General features: G+C 31.5%; 1 protein-coding gene across 1 annotated transcript; it reads right to left on the bottom strand.

Moving 5' to 3' along the window:
• Nucleotides 1-1,203: 1,203 nt before the first annotated feature.
• Nucleotides 1,204-9,636, bottom strand: LOC139839732 (alcohol dehydrogenase-like 7). The gene is made up of 10 exons (XM_071829875.1): nucleotides 9,494-9,636; nucleotides 8,844-8,980; nucleotides 8,710-8,756; nucleotides 3,550-3,875; nucleotides 2,693-2,775; nucleotides 2,433-2,508; nucleotides 2,259-2,323; nucleotides 2,068-2,163; nucleotides 1,734-1,898; nucleotides 1,204-1,411 (listed from the first exon to the last, which is right to left on the bottom strand). The coding sequence occupies exons 1-10, from the start codon at nucleotides 9,543-9,545 to the stop codon at nucleotides 1,295-1,297; spliced, it is 1,164 nt and encodes a 387-aa protein (XP_071685976.1). The 5' UTR covers nucleotides 9,546-9,636; the 3' UTR covers nucleotides 1,204-1,294.
• Between the last annotated feature and the right edge of the window lie 7,205 nt (nucleotides 9,637-16,841).

The following is a 16,841-nucleotide window of genomic DNA, read 5'->3' as shown; positions in this document are numbered from 1 at the left end:
GTTACTAAGTATTGGTAGGAAAGAAAGGAAGGGAAGTGAAAAATGGATCGATGAGTTTGCTTAATTTCCTTCGATTTTTTTTTGCTATGTTCGTCCCTTGATTATATACCATTTTGCAATCAGAGTTCCTCTAGTTTTTTTAGGCACTTAAAGTCCCTTAATTTTCAGAAAAATGCAATCAGAGTCCCACTGTCAAATGGCCGTCCAATTTGTCAAAGAAGGGATCAACGTACCTAAACGATATAAAAACGAGGGACCAACAAAGCAAAAAAGGCTGAAAATGAAGTTAAATTCCGAAAACGAGGGACCCTTGTTGTTGTTGTTGTTGTTGTTGTATGTTAATCACGTGATGGCACTTAACGGACAAATTGGACGGCCGTTTGACAAAGGGACTTTAATTGTACTTTTATGAAAATCAAGGGTCTTTAAATGCCAAAAAAAAAACTCAAGGGAACCCTAATTGCAAAATGTTGTATAATCAAGAGACGAACGAAATAAAAGTCTTTTCCTTCCAATCTTTCATTCCAAATTAGAAAAATACCACTTGCTTTCATTTCACTTCTTTTCTTTTGTATATAAACTCGAGAAAGGAGTCTTGGTGTTAAAGGTTGACCAAAGTGTTATAATGAAATTGTTTCCAAAATGAATTCTAAAAAAAATAATAACTAAAGATAATGGATAAGTATCCAGGAGTATAACATTGTTGGGACACAAGTCCCTTAATACTAACACTCAACCTCACAAATTTATTAACAGAAAGCAAAGCTACCTAATTGATTGTTGATATGCAAAAATAAAGAAGCAAAATAAATTCAAAGACTACATTGTGACTTCTTAACATATAAACTCATAATAGAAAGTGGCTTTATATATAGCCAAACAAAACCATAAAAGTAGCACTACCCTACTAACTAATTCTACTAACTGAAGAGTCTATCATCCTTGAGAACCGGTGCACCACATCACACGTACACCTTCACTCTTTCTGTATCCATAATAACCGGTCAACTATACCACTATTTTCAACTAATAACAATTAATTAAAATACTAGCTAACAATTACTATTACATACTACGTGTAACATATCTATCTATTAAAAACAAATATAATAATTCTAAACTTAGAATAAATTAATAACCCACACTTATAACAAACCAATTAATCTAACAAACATAACGTTTTTATTTATTTATTAAATCTTCATAACAAGAATTTTACAACACACAGTTAACATAGTATAATTTTCTTGACTACATATGCAACAAAAAAGATAAAATTACAAATCAGTTCAAATCACTTTTTCATCCATATCACACACCGTAGGCTCTTCCCTTGAAGAAGCAAATCAAAAGCCTTGTTGATCTCTTCAAACTCGATCTCATGAGTAACAAATTCATCGAGTTGTAGTTCCTACAAGAATTGAAAATTCTCTTAGATATTGAAAGTATAGTTCTGTTGCCTTGATGACATAGTGTTTTGACATTAACTCAACATCATATCAGAAATTCGCTCGTTAATGAAAGATATGTTGCTTACAGAAAGAGTATTCTACATCAATTCACAAACAGTTTGACTTTTTAAGTCAAAGGAACTGATACTTCCTCAGATGATATATATATATATAAGTTTCTCAAACTGCTGGAGTTGGTTTGTAATAATAAAAGATCACCAGTTTTAGAAAGCAACGGTTTGACCTCAAAAGTCAGAGAAAAAAGAGACGAATTGCGCTTACCTTATCCATGTAACGTTTTATGAGAATCGGGATATCAGATTTTGGTTTGACACCTCCAAAAAGGGATCCAGTAAGAGTTTTTCCGCTGTGAAGAACCTCGAAAGAACTGAAGGTCAACATTGCGCCGGGCTGGTCAACTCCTAAAATCACCGTTTTCCCCCATCCCTAAACGCAACATGCATAAGCATATACGACATTAAAATCAATGCGTCAAAAACAACTAGCCAGAGATGATAAAAGTTCAGTATCCCATTTCAAAGTTTATATATTGAATTATCAAACGGCGTATAATATTGCAAATATGAATGGAAATCGAAAAAGAGATAGAACGTACCTTTCTACACGAAGCGTATGCTTCTTGCATTAAGGACGTCAAACCAACACACTCAAAGCAATAGTCTGCACCCCCATCAGTCATCTCCATTATTACCTGTTTCAAGCAACGAATTCATGTTATAAAATAAAACTTGCATTCATACATATTGTATCAAAATTCAAAATGAAATGTGAAACAAACAACGTTACCTGGGTCACAGTTTTGTCACCAATATCCCGGGAGTTCACAAAATCAGTCACTCCAAATTTCTTTCCTGTCAATAAAAATAAAATAAAATAAATACTTGATATAAAAACAAATCTTACAAAATTGATGGATAGATATATACAAGACCAGTATTTAATTAAACAAACATCGATTACCTAGTTCAAACTTGTCTGGGTTCACATCAATGCCAATGATCTTCGTAGATCCGCATAGCCTTGCACCCTCAGCAACCTATAAAAGCAGAATTAAGCTTAGTATTTAAAACATGTTAGAAACCATAACTAGCTACTCAATGATCGAGTTTATTAGTTTTGTGTACTTTGTTATGTTGAGTCACAAAATTTACTGAAGTCTTTATGTTTAATGCCTAAATATTAACAAAATAGTTGTGGTAGAGAGTGAGCAGAAATCATACTGCTAGCCCAATTGCGCCCAATCCGAATATAGCAACTGTTGTGCCAGCTTCCACCTTTGCCGTTTTCCAAGTAGCACCTAACCCTGAAATGATAATGTTTTTTCATACACTAAGGTTTCATGGATATAAACCATATAGATGATACATTGATACTCCAGTATCTTTCTTTATCTTTACACATTTATATTTTGTTGACTATTAATCACCAATATACTTTCTTTTCTATCTTGAACTAATTGTAGTTATCATATGTAAACTTAAAATTTTTAATCTTTGTTTGAAGTTATATTGCAACAGTTAGTGACATGATTAATTTCAAGGCATTAGCTTAGTTGGTTTTCCGAACGTAATAGGTTTTGTTTTTCAATATTTACAAGTTTTGAAAGTTCAATAATATGTTCTGAAAAACCAAACTGTACTTATTTGTTGACAATGTGAAACCAAGTATAAGAAGGGGCAATTTCAACAATGGGTTTATTTTAGATATGTTAATTCTCTAATGCGTCAAATGGGTAAATTTAACAACAATAATTAAGAAGGAAATGGGTCAGGTGGGTTGAACAAGTTAAAGCTTAAAACCTTCCCACAAATGCATTTTTGACCCATACAACCTCTTAGATCAATTTTCAAAATTTTAATCATTATGTGAGTTATATAGTTGTCATAAGCATATTATACTCCTTCACCTATTGTGACCTATTAGCCGACCCAACCCGTTTGACCCATCTAAAAAATCTGACTTATACGGACCTTGACCAGTTTCAACCCAAACCCGTTAGGGTCTCGACCCAACCCAACCCGTTTTCCAGGCATAGTGTATATATAGTAAAATAACATTCTTAAAATTATAATTATACCAGTTGATATGCCACAACTTAAGAGGCAAGCCTTGTTTGCTGGTATTGTTGGATCAATTTTAGTGAGATGAGCAATGTCAACGACCGTGTACTCACTAAAACTCGACACATTCAAGAAGTGGTATAAAGTATCTCCATTGATGTCTGTGAACCTGCTCGTCTTCTCTCGATTCATCCATGGAGAAACACTGAAGGGTAATTTTGTACATACGTTGCTTTTATGGGACAAACAATCCGTACATTCACCACAATCTGGCAAAAAAATCGGGATCACAGTGTCTCCTTCAACAACTTCGTGTACACCTTCTCCCACACTCTCTACAACCCTTTGTACCAAGAATATGTTATAATTAGTATACAGTTTTTGTATTTTATAAAAATATAAATAAATGCATCTTCATGTCTATTTCATCCTTTTTGGAGGTAGTATAAAATTACAATACAAAGTGTTTTCCTGTATGAGAAATGTCAAAATATACCATCCAACAATGAAGGCAATTTTCATAATTAAGTAATTTCTTTTTTTTTTTTGTAAATGAAGGCAATTTTCATACTTAAGTAATTTCTTTTTTTGTTAAAAAACGTTGGACTTGTGGATAAACAACTTTATTAAAGACGCGAGGTAGCCACCACTAAATATTCGTGTTTCCAACCCATCTCTGGTCATCACTAAATATTTGTCTAGACATGATTCGAAACTTAGACCTCTTGCAAGGAACTCAGGTTCAAATCACTAAGTTATCGTGTGATGATTAAGTAAATTACATTTTATTGCAGTAAATAACATCCAACAAGTCAACAACGACTAGAAAAAAATATTAGGTGTCATGATCATCAAAAGTTTGGTTGATTAGAAAGAGAAATGCATGGTTATATCAGTAGACTACTCTCATAATTGAAATTGTTACTCCCTACATTACTACTAAGTAAAGTAGCTCCTCATTTTTGACATGTTGTAATCAAAGAACCTATAAGTCCACTAATATCGGTACCGTCGTTGGTACCGTGCTTCACTCCGCAACCCAACGACGCCAATATTAGCAAACCGCCGTTGGGTTCGTGGTTATACACCGTGAACCATTTTTTCGTTGCATGACATTTTGAATCACGGAGTATTTACTGTTATGTGAACGTTTGTAACGGTAATAATTTGAACGTTTGCATTGAGTCTATATATACATGCATATGAACTCAAACATAAATACAAACACAAACACACTGCCATTCGATCTGCACTCTCATTTACAAACATAAACACACTCACACTGCCATTCGATCATAAACACACAGTCAAACATAAACACACGATGGCGCGTTTAACTTGTAATGACCCGCACTTTTTCGATCATTCTATACTTGTAAGATTAATATTTACATAAATTAAACCTTACCAACATGATAAGCAATCCAAATTGTTGAGATTTATGTTTTTGAAAAGAGTTTTACACAACGTTTGACCGTCTAGTTTGACCGATGATATCACGAACTATATAACATATGATAATTATACGTTTGTGTATATATATGTATATATACATATTTAACATGATCTAAGAATGTTTTAATATCTCATTTTGTATTAATAACAATAAGTTATATGTATATTTTGAAACTACTAACTTAAGTTTTCAAAACGATAACCATACGCAACGTTATTTGACTTAAATACTTATGACCTATAATGTTTATACATATATCGTATAAGTAATGAATTTAATCACTTTTAAGAACTTAAATACATAAAACCATATAAGTGTATTCACAAAAGATAGCTATATTTGAATCCTCATTTCATTTTTCACAAAATTTCTATACGTATATCTAGAGTATATGTACTCGTATCATACGCAGCTTCTAGATGTATTTACTATTGGTATATACCAATAAAAATCTGCTCCTTAGCAGCCTTAAATGATTAAGAAACATGTGGAACCAACCATTTGTCAAGTAGCATGAATTATTTAGCAAGAAAACAAAGTTAGGTATCTTTTTTTTCCTTTATAACCTAAAAACGTTTTTATGCATGCACACCATTTCTTCACCCCATTTTCTCATACTTACACTTCCATTTCTCTCTCAAAATACTCTTAACTTCATACTTGATCATCTTCAAGCATTTTCTCCATCATTTAGCTTCAAAAACAACACTTAAATCTCATAAGAAAACCTTACAAAAACACTTCAAGAAATCCTTCCAAGAACACAAACTTACTTCCAATCTTTCATCCAATTCCATCACCCTTTTGGTTCTAGGTTCTTACTCCTCTTTTACAGAAACCTTGTCCAAGGAACTTGAGGTAGTATCTATGTTCATAACCTTATTCGATTCATATATATATAGCTATCATATTTTGTGGTATACAATTTTAACAACAAGAACATAGTTTGAATGTTTTCAAACTTGTTTGCAAACTAAATAGATCCTTCTAACTTAACTTTTAAAATACTTCAAGACCTGTAATATAACTTAAATATATGCTAATTTAACAAGGTATAACTTGGTTTTTCAAAGAACACCTTAAAAACTGTTTTTACGACGTCGGAGTGTAACCGGGGGCTGTTTTGGGTTGGATAATTAAAAACCATCTTAAACTTTGAATTGAAGGTTTATGTTCTGGAAAAATGATTTTTACTATGAATATGGTAACACATAAAAATTTCATGATTTAATTCAAAGTATAAGTATTTTTAGAAAAATAATCATTTAAGGTTGCCTACATAAAGGAAAAGGTTTAACTTCATAAGTTTCACTAAAGTTTCACCTATGCCGTGTGATTTTGAATACAAACTAAGATATTTACAGTTCGTAGTCTTAAAGAGGAACTCGATCCAAGGAGATGGCAAGTTGAATCAACGAAAACGGAGTTGTAACGAAGAAACTATGACCGAAACAAAATTGGCTATCCAAGACTAGTTTAACTTCGGGATTAATTGGAGAAAATTAAAATAAATCACATCTTTTTAAGATAACATGATATTTTATATATATGTACTCATAATTCAATTTTATATGGTTCAGGATCACCCGTAAACAACACGAGAAGATTAATCATAAGATCCCATGTTTGTACGCAACACGTCATTTGACAACACCGGTACTTTATGTACGCAACACGTCATTTGACAACACCGGTACCGTGGGTCAAGATTAATCTCGACCAATACATATACGTTGGGGGTTTTATTTATTTCGTTGGGGGTTTATTAAACATCTAAATATGAACCATTAAAATTGAATTACTAACAACGAACTGCTAACTACGGACTAAGGAATTATAAAAAGTATTAAAAGTATAACAAGTATATATATGTGACGTTGTTTAAAAAGAAAAGGTATTGATATATTATATATGGATAGGTTCGTGATATCAACCGGGAGACCAAGTCAAAATATATATATCTTCAAGACGAAAGTGAGTATATAGTCCCACTTTTAAACTCTAAATATTTCGGGATGAGAATACATGTATTTTATGTTTTACGTTATGGACACAAGTAACTGAAAAATATATTCTACGTTGAGTTGTACCACTGGCATACTTCCCTGTAGCTTGGTAACTAATATTTACAGCGGTATTGTAAACGCGAATCCTGTTGATAGATCTATCGGGCTTGACAACCCCAACCGGACTGGACGACCAGTATTCAACGGTTGCACAGTACTTCGTTTCGTGACTACACTTGGTACAGTGTAGTAAGATTTCATATTAAAGGGAATATGCGACGTGATTAATTGTTAAGTATGGTTACCAAGTGCTCAACCACTTAGAATATTTTTATTAAACTGTTTATATACGAAATCTTGTGGTCTATATATATATTGCTGCCGGCACTAAACCTATATCTCACCAACTTTATGTTGACGTTTTAAACATGTTTATTCTCAGGTGATAATTAGAAGTTTCCGCTGCATTATGTTGAATTTGAGCAGGATCTTGCGTACGCATATTTGTGTCAAAAATAAGACTGCATATCCAAGAACTTGTGTTGTAAAATATGCTAGAAATCGTGTTGTTATCATCATTTGTAAAGTTTGTAAGTCGAAGATTATCGCTAAACGATAATCATCTTTATTTCGTCCAAAGCTTGTATCAAAAATAAGAATCATGGTTTGTAATGTATAATATATGCAGTTTTTCTTTTAAAAATGTCGCATATAGAGGTCAATACCTCGCAATGAAATCATACGTTATCTAACACGTTCTTACGGTTAAGGACGGGTTATGACATAACTTGTTTGGTGGACGTATGGTACGCGGGAGAGCTGAGTGAAGATTGGAAATTGTACCTTGACGGGCGATGTAAGTCGTTCGAGAATCTGGATATCACCTACTGGGACACGGGGCGTTTGTTCAACTACATACGCGAAAATGTTGACTTAGAGGCCTCGGATATTGCTTATTGTGATGCTGAAACCGATAAGTTCGAGTTTATCACGATCGAGAAAGAATGACATGAAATTGTCGGGAGAGCCAAACTAAAATGCAACCGAATCGAGTTGTATTGTATTGGTATTTGCACCCGACAATTCAGCGTTTGACCTCATCCTCACTACCCGCACAACGGTAGCGATTCGAGACACGTGAGTGACGATACGATCAGGTCTTATTGAACTTGTAATGTTTTTTTTAGGAATCGGTAATTTATTTTTTAGTAATTTGTAATGGGTTTTTTTTTAGGAATTTGTAATGTATTTTTTTTTTTATTTTTAGGAATTTGTAATGTTTTTTTTTTACTTTTAGGAATTTGTAATTTTTTTTTTATTTTTAGGAATTTGTAAGGTATTTTTTTTTATTTTTAGGAATTTGTAATATTTTTTTTATTAATAAAATTTTTATTTTTAGGAAATTAATTGTTATATATAAGTTAATAATATATAAGTTAAGTATAAAAAAATAGAGGTGAGACCAAATGATGGGTACGTCATGGATGTGAGCAGTTTAGTGATTGGTTAGTGATGAGAAGTAAGTGCTGATGTGACGTTGATGTGGCAGTCAGTTATTTCATGACGAGCCGTCATGATTAAAAGTGGTCTAAGAGTATAAGTCTATAACAAAATACTACCACCGGCCAAAATCAGTCACATGAAAGAGAAAAGTCAAAGGACATACATGAATATATAAATTATACTGTAAATGACTAAAATAAATAAATCCTTACCCAACCGCTTCATGACCGAGTATTCTAGGGAAGATAGCAGGAGGATGCTTCAAAAAGTATAAAAACAATAATTAATTAAGGTTACACAATGACTCTAAAATAAATCATTTAATCAACGAAATCAGACTTTGTACCTCCAATTTCCAAAAGGTAACATCACTGTGACAAAGAGTAGTACATATAATTTTAATTCGAACTTCACGATGTTTCGGTGGAGCCACAATCACTTCTTCTATCACCAGTGGTTTACCGGGTTCCCTGGCAATTGCAGCTACGAATAAAAAACACAAACAAGCAATCAGTTAGTTCCTCACAATGATATCGGCATAAGAAGTCTCGTGTTCACACTTCATTAGCACCAAATCTTGATTGTTCAGATAAAAGGGTCGAAAATGGTCACTGGATAATTCAGTTAGACCGAGTAAATCAGAGTAAAAATACTTAACCTGAATAGAGAAAATTTACCAGTTTGACCGTTTGCCTTTTTAAAAAGAGAAGAAGTGAAAAATAAAAATAGATAATGGAAGTTCTAAAAAAGCTTGATACAGGGAATGTAAGCTCGTTTAGACGTTACTAAATGAATGTTAAGTTCGTTTACGTCCCTGTATCAAGCTTTTTGGTAACCTTATATTGAAATCATCCTGATTTAAATTATTAAATTTCATAACTAGAACTGAATTTCAAACGGTTAATGAATTGAACAAAAATGGATCATAAATATGTGCATACCCATACATCTATTAAAGTTGTCTAAAACATGTGCAAAGTAAGGAAATAAAGTTACCTTTGCATTGGATAGGCTTGCCGGAAGTATCAGTGGAGCTTTTTCGGTTCATACTTAACACTCAACACACACACCAATTGGACCTTTTTATTTTGTTTGTTTGTCAGTGTCACAAGACAGAAAAACTGTGTAATGTTGTGGTTTTTGTTTTGATATTTTATATTAAGAGTACGAGTAGTATTTTGGACCGGTAGCTCAGCTGCAAGGGATTCAATATAGATAGGTTGAGCTTATATTCATATTTATATCCATTTAATTTATAAAATTCATATTCATATCCATATTCATTTAAATATACTTCATCTATCCATATCCATATCCATATCCGTTAGATGAAACGGGTAAACTGATGTCCGTTGGATGTTATATTTTTCTAAAAATATTTCTATTATGAAATGAAATCAACAATGTATTTTAATAAAGATATGTAATATATGCAAGATATATGAATTTAATAATATTCATATAGTTATATTTTCACGATCTATATTTTCAACAACAACAACAATATCAAAACCCAATACCACATAAGTGGTGTATGGGGGAGGTGAGATGTAGACAATCCTTCCCCTATCCGAGAATAAAGACAAGTCATTTCTTCACTCAGATTGAAACACTCTCAAAAGTAGAGAAAATCATCCATCTCTCTATTCGACGGATAAAGAGATTGCTTCCGAGAGGACCTCCGGCCTTTAAGTAGAAAAAAGTTTAAAAAGAAATAAAAATAATTAGACGTCATGAAAATGGTAGAATCAAATTTCCATGGTTTTTCAATAACATTTTATTAGTTTATAGTATATATATATAAGTATATGTAAATGTAAACGCATATATTTAAGTAAATATGTATATATTTATATGTATATATGTATTTAGGGTGGTAATTGACTTATCCATGGATGAGAAATTATCATCCATACCCGTTCCACTAATTTTTCACATCATCCATATCCATTAATCATCCATTTAGATTGTTCATATCCATTTAAATGGATCGGATTGAATGGATATCCGATGGGTCAGACTTCCATTGACATCCCTAGCTAGAACAATGGCGACTCTATATGGAAGCAAGTGGGGTCAAAGGACCCCATTAAATTTTTTTACATATGTATAAAATTCTAATAAAATATTATAGGACACCACTAAATTTATAGATAGGACCACATATATTTTTAAAATTAGTGATTATTATGAAAGTCAATAGTCATTCTTTAGAAGAAAAATTTTTTACAATGTATCACTCAAATTGTATAGGACCCCATTGAGTTTGCATCCTAGAATCGCCACTGAGCTAGAGCCAATAGTGAGTGAGTTGGTATAAATCAACGGTGCAATTCTATACTAGAAGTGTCCACACTATTCCATTTCTTTGTTCTATTTAAGGTGTTCGTTTTGTAAATCAACTAATAATAAAAAATTAATCTAAACATCACAAAATTTCTGATTGATATAGAATAAAGTTAGTAAGATTTTTTAAAATTGTGTGTAACATATAAGTAGGATTTCTGATTGGTATAGAATGAACCTAGCCAATATGAGTATAATTTATTTGATATGATTAGAATATACTTTTTTAATTGGTTAAAAAATATAAGCAAATGAGTTTATGATTTGATTTCAGAGTCCTTTGTAATTTGTTAGCTTCTTGCTAGTTTTTTTGAAAAGTTCTTTATCGTTAAAATTTTTTTAAGTAAACACTTATAATGAGACGGGGTATAATTTAATTAATTTTAAATGGGTCAACTTACATTATGTATTGGTTGGATTGTAGTTTATTCGTAATTTGTAATGAAATTAAATAACTATGAGAAGACAAAAACACAGCCAACCATATTATTTATATTTATATTTATTTATTATTTAGTACCTATCATCTATTATTTGTAATATTTATAATACAAGGATCTTACTAATTATAACTCTTAAAGTTGTCGTTTAACATACATTAAATAATTGTAAATGGTGGTTATCCATTATTTTATTATTGGCGGTTATCAAAATATATAAAAATATAAGGCGTGTTAACAACAACGCTAAGGGCTGTATAGCAAAATTCACAATATAAATATAAGACCAAATTAAAATTTTATCGTTAGGCTGTATAGCAAAATTCACAATATAAATATAAGACCAAATTAAAATTTTATCGTTAAATCTTTCTTTATATTTTTTTAATGTGATAGGTTGAGGTTATTAATTCATTTTTGTTCCCGAGTTTGTAACAAAGTAAATGGAGGGAAATAAAAAATAATGGTATTTTGGAGATTTATTTTAGAGAGAAAAAAATGAATAGAGAGAAAATTTGATTAATTGTCCTCGAATCTTTCCTTTTAAATCAGAAGTATTTCATTTTTGTTCTCGTTCAGTCCTCTTCCAATCTCTTTATTTCCTTTAAAATCAAACTCAGGAACATATATCAAGTTCTAGAAAAGCAAAAGCATAATGTGTCGACAATTTAAAAATTGTCAGCAAATTCAACACTTTGTTCATGAGTTTTATCAGGAATGAAAGGAAAATAAATGAAGAGAAATAAAAGGGAAGAAAGTGAGGTTCTTCTAATTTACAAGAAAAATTATATTAAAATCGATTGTATTTCTCATTTTCCTTCTTTTTTGTTTGAATTCGGAAACACCGGAAATTTTAGTTTCTTTTCATTTCATTTCCCTCTATAGAGCTATCGAACAAACAGAGGTAACATGAATCAACTTTGTGTTCAAACAATTACCTTTTCAACATGCGAGTCCAAAGTATTCGTAGGATGTTATCAAGAGTTGTGATAGGTAATGTTGGTACTATTTTTCGGCTAGCGGCTAATATATACAGTACAGTACTAAAACTGCTCAGCGTGATGTGATATGTTGTCGATTAATGTTTGCCCTCGGGAAAATCCCTGCAAACCAAGTAAAGAAATAAAGACAATCCATAACACAAGAATTTAACATGGAAATTCCAAAACAAAAGAAAAATCACGGGCCTCCAAAGAGAGAAATACACTATATCACAAATTGTTACAATGACATAGACGACTCTTTTAAGCCAACTACACTCTTCAAAGTATTTAACTAATATAACTCTCAAACAAGGATAAGAAAGAAAGAAATAATCAAATACTTAAAGTGTATTAATTGGTGCAAGTTGGAATGAATCCCATAAACTCCCTTTATAACTAAGGATTTCACTTCCAACTTCTTCCATCCACCTATATGTGACAACTTCATTTTATATTCAAAGATGTGACCCTTCATTTCTTCCATCCATCAATATGGGACAAGTAACCATATCATTTTTCTATCAAAAATAACACCAACAGTGCATGAGTTTCTATCATATACATAATATTCATGTAATCATTTTATTTATCACTACAAGAAATGAACTTTAGTGACGAAGGCTATTGGTCACTAATAACACTAAATTGGTCACTAAATCGAGTTAGTGAACAAAATAGGTTGGTCACTTCTCGTCACTATAGATCCGACACAAAATATTTTTAGAGACCAAAATATCAAAATTGGTCACTATAATGACCATTTATTTGGTCACTAATATCGTATAGTGACCAAAATTTAGTGACCACTTTTTTAATGGTAACTAAATAACATTATTAGTGACCAAATATTGCGTCGTCACTAAAAGATCGTCACAAATGAGCATTTTTCTTGTAGTGTATCTAGATACGTAATTTAAAATTTTTATGATCTGAAATGTTATTGTTGAGATATATAATTTACAATGGAACAAAAATAAAATTATACTTTCCCAAATTTATAGTCCAGTATTTTATTTTGGGATGTCCCAAATTAGTTATCCACTTCCATAAGTAGAAAAGATTAAGAAGATTAAGTACTATTATGCCCTTAATGTATGTGGATAGGATTAAATGAGAAAGAAAAAGTTAGGGTAAAACTGGAAAGTAAACAGAAAATTCAGTACTTTTATGATATTTCCTTAGACTATATTTTTTTTGGTCTGGAGATAATTAAATTGGGACGGGAGGAGTATAAATTATAGGTAGCTTTAACCCTATCACAATAATATAATGTCAAAAGATGCTTGCGAAGAGATATCACCTAATGTGGTGGGGGTCTGCGTGTTTTCCTTCATTATAATTGGTTGTTCGTACCTAATGCTACTCGATTATAATTAAATTAAGGACCAGTCTACGTTCAGAAAGTTTAAAAAATATGCTTGAGGAGTATATGAAAAGTTGAAAAGGCACTATACCCTATGTTTAATACGGAGTTTTTTTTTTTTTTTAAAAAGCCAAAATATCATATAATATAATCATATTATTCAAATACAACTATCTACAAAAAATACAACTATCTACAAAGATAGCATGTGAAACAAGATGTAACACATGCTGCATATGAGCATATCAAGATGTAACACATGCTTCATATGAGCATATCCACAATTGTACCCAAATGCTACTGATATATATGCACAAATACGGAATAGTATTTAATTTGGACTTAATTATGCCTTTGGTCCTTAAAGTTTTATATTTTTTCATCTTTGTCCCTAAAGCATTTTTTTCCCGAGCCTAACCCTTAATGTACGTTATGATATCGTTTCATTTACGTCCCCATGATTAACTGCCGTGTAGTTCAAGCTAGGGATGGCAATGGATCGGATATGGATCAGGTGGTACCGTATCCATATCCATATTCATTTAACTTTTGTTCATCCATATCCATATCCATATCCATTTAGTTTCAGGTCATCCATCTACATATCCAGTGGATTAAGAGGGTTAATTGATATCCAATGGATATTAAAAAAATGTTATAATATTTTTTTAATATGCGATTAAAATAAAAACGTAGTATAGCAAAAATAAATATAACATGAGGTTATTAAGATCTAATCAATAAGAATGTGTAATCTGCGTGGAAGATATAACAAAATTTGTTAAATTTACTATAAAATATAGATTATGAAATATTAAATATGAAATTTTTAAGTTCATTTATTAGATATACATGTTTTATTGTAATAAGTCTAGCCGTAAATGAACTTACAATAGTAAATATGTAAGCATATATCTATGTTTATGTATTTGTATATGTATTTCGGGTGGTGATAGATATATCCATGGATGAAACTTTTCATCCATCTCCATATCCATATCCATTTAGGTTCATCCATATCCGTATTCATATCCATTTAAGTTCATCTATATCCATCACAAAGCGGGTGGATCGGGTGGATATCCACCTTATCGGGTGACCATTGCCATCCCTAGTTCAAACAGTTTAGTACCTCTCACGTGGTTACAAACCAAGGGAAATTAAGTCTTTTGCTATTAAACAATGATCTACTCTATGTAGTTGCCGCCTATTCTAAAACAAAACATTGCTAATTTAGTTCAAATCCTACTGAGTCAACAATGGTCAAGTTGGGTCAAGAATGCTATTATTATGTTCATTCTCATTTTTTTGTGTACTTGATAAATGATGCTACATTGTGTCAAGAATGGATCAGGATGTTAAATTGATGCTTTATTCATATTTTTTGTTGAACTTGAATACTTATGCTATTTTCATGTTTTTTTTGTGCACTTGATTATGCTACTTTGTGTCAAGAATGAGTTAGGATGTTAATCTGTGAGGTTCTTTTCATGTTTTTTTGGTAAAGTTGAATGCTTATGTTAACAATCGGTGCAAACTGCATAGTGCAGTACTACTTCTGCAATTTTTAGCTATTTGCAAATGCCTTCAGTTAAACAACAATGAATACTACACTTTAATTGACTTCAAAAAGTCAAAAATTACTAAAGTTTGTGACTAGACAAATTGACTTGAAAAATGTTATCAACCCGCTCTCGTTTGTATATGATGTTTCGACCAAACCGATCTAGTTTTGTATTTGATGTTTTGACATTATAATAAGTGTTTTTTTGGGCATAAATATAGTGACGGAGCTTGAACATAAACATTGAAGGGGCCAAAGTAACTCGACTCTTATATAAATAAAATCCATAAATTTCTAAATAAAGTAGACGGAATGATTAATATTAGACAAACAAATATGAAGGTAGTTTTGCAATAGTAATAAATTGATATTGATATATCTATTATATCTATGATATAAATTATAAAATACAACTACTGAAAAGACCCGTAAATTCACGGGTTTGTTCAATGAAAACATATAACAAAAAATTTGTTATATGAAATATTCTTTTCATTAAAATTTAACATAAACATGTTATAATAGTATTGTAACATGTTAAAATTTAATAGTAACGTGTTATATGAAGTTCTATGTCTAGAAACAATATTACCAATCCTTGCCTTTCAAAAAAAGAAAAGAAACAATATTACCAACAATGTATAGTTTTTGTTAATATAGGCATTACCTCTTTATCCAACACAACTTTTTGTTTGAGAACGTGACAATAGTATCATACAATGTACTATCGAGTCGACAATAATCAAATATTCAAATATCTCACTCAAATTAGTCCAAAGCCACCATCATATGAGTGCATTAAAATATTCCCTTGTATGGCATATACTTGCTCCTGTAAAAATTTAAACTATACTCAGCAAAAGTGGAGTCCATAGGCACTATAAACACAAAATATTGTCAGAATTTTCGGTTGTTGTTGTTATCAAAAAACACGATTACTAATGTACGATTACATGCCAAATGGAAGTTTAGGAAGTACCCTACATGAAAGAAAAGGAACTTACATGGGCCTTGATTATCCAGTGACCTGTAACGATTGATCATAGTTGGAGTATGTGTAACGACCTGACTTTTTCGACTTGCTTTTGTGCCTTGTATTTTAGCGAAACTGCGTATTTGTGCGTATTGTGTTACTTTATTACTCCGGAACTTTGTCGGAACCGGAACTTTTGGACTGCGAAATATTAATTATTATTTTCTAATAATAATTACCTGGGCTTTTGGATGCTTAATTTTATTTATTTAATTGCTAAAGCCCAATAGTTAGTCTTGTTGGACTTTCTACCTTGTTGGGCTCAAGCCCACCCTACTCTAGTTAGTGACCCAATTAATTAGCCCAATTATTATTACTAGTGGTCCATAATAATAAATAAATAATAAATTAATTAATTAATGAGTCATACTAGCATAATGGATAACGTTTATCTAAATGTTACATAAGATTCTAGCAAAAGAACACACTTTAGACACCATTAGCCAAAAAGCAAGTTTTTGTCTCCCCCTCCCCCTCTAAATGCCGTCCACCACCACCACCATGGTCTTGGCCACCTCATCATCCATGTGATCTTCATTTGGCTATAAATACTAGCCTTTAGTCCCTCATTCCAACACTTGATCATTTTGGCTTTTCACACACTTATTCTTTCTT

The sequence above is a fragment of the Rutidosis leptorrhynchoides genome, chromosome 4 (genome assembly GCF_046630445.1).
Source record: "Rutidosis leptorrhynchoides isolate AG116_Rl617_1_P2 chromosome 4, CSIRO_AGI_Rlap_v1, whole genome shotgun sequence".
Taxonomy (NCBI): domain Eukaryota; kingdom Viridiplantae; phylum Streptophyta; class Magnoliopsida; order Asterales; family Asteraceae; genus Rutidosis; species Rutidosis leptorrhynchoides.
This window is presented reverse-complemented; position numbering and strand designations above follow the sequence as displayed.

Bases quoted from the DNA above. Each gene is read 5' to 3' on its own strand.
- LOC139839732 (XM_071829875.1), bottom strand. From the start codon at position 9,545: ATGAACCGAAAAAGCTCCACTGATACTTCCGGCAAGCCTATCCAATGC. The intron at 8,757-8,843 runs GTACAAAGTCTG...TACTTTTTGAAG, and splicing joins TTACCTTTTGGAAATTGGAG to CATCCTCCTGCTATCTTCCC. The intron at 2,164-2,258 runs GTAACGTTGTTT...TGCTTGAAACAG, and splicing joins GTGACAAAACTGTGACCCAG to GTAATAATGGAGATGACTGA.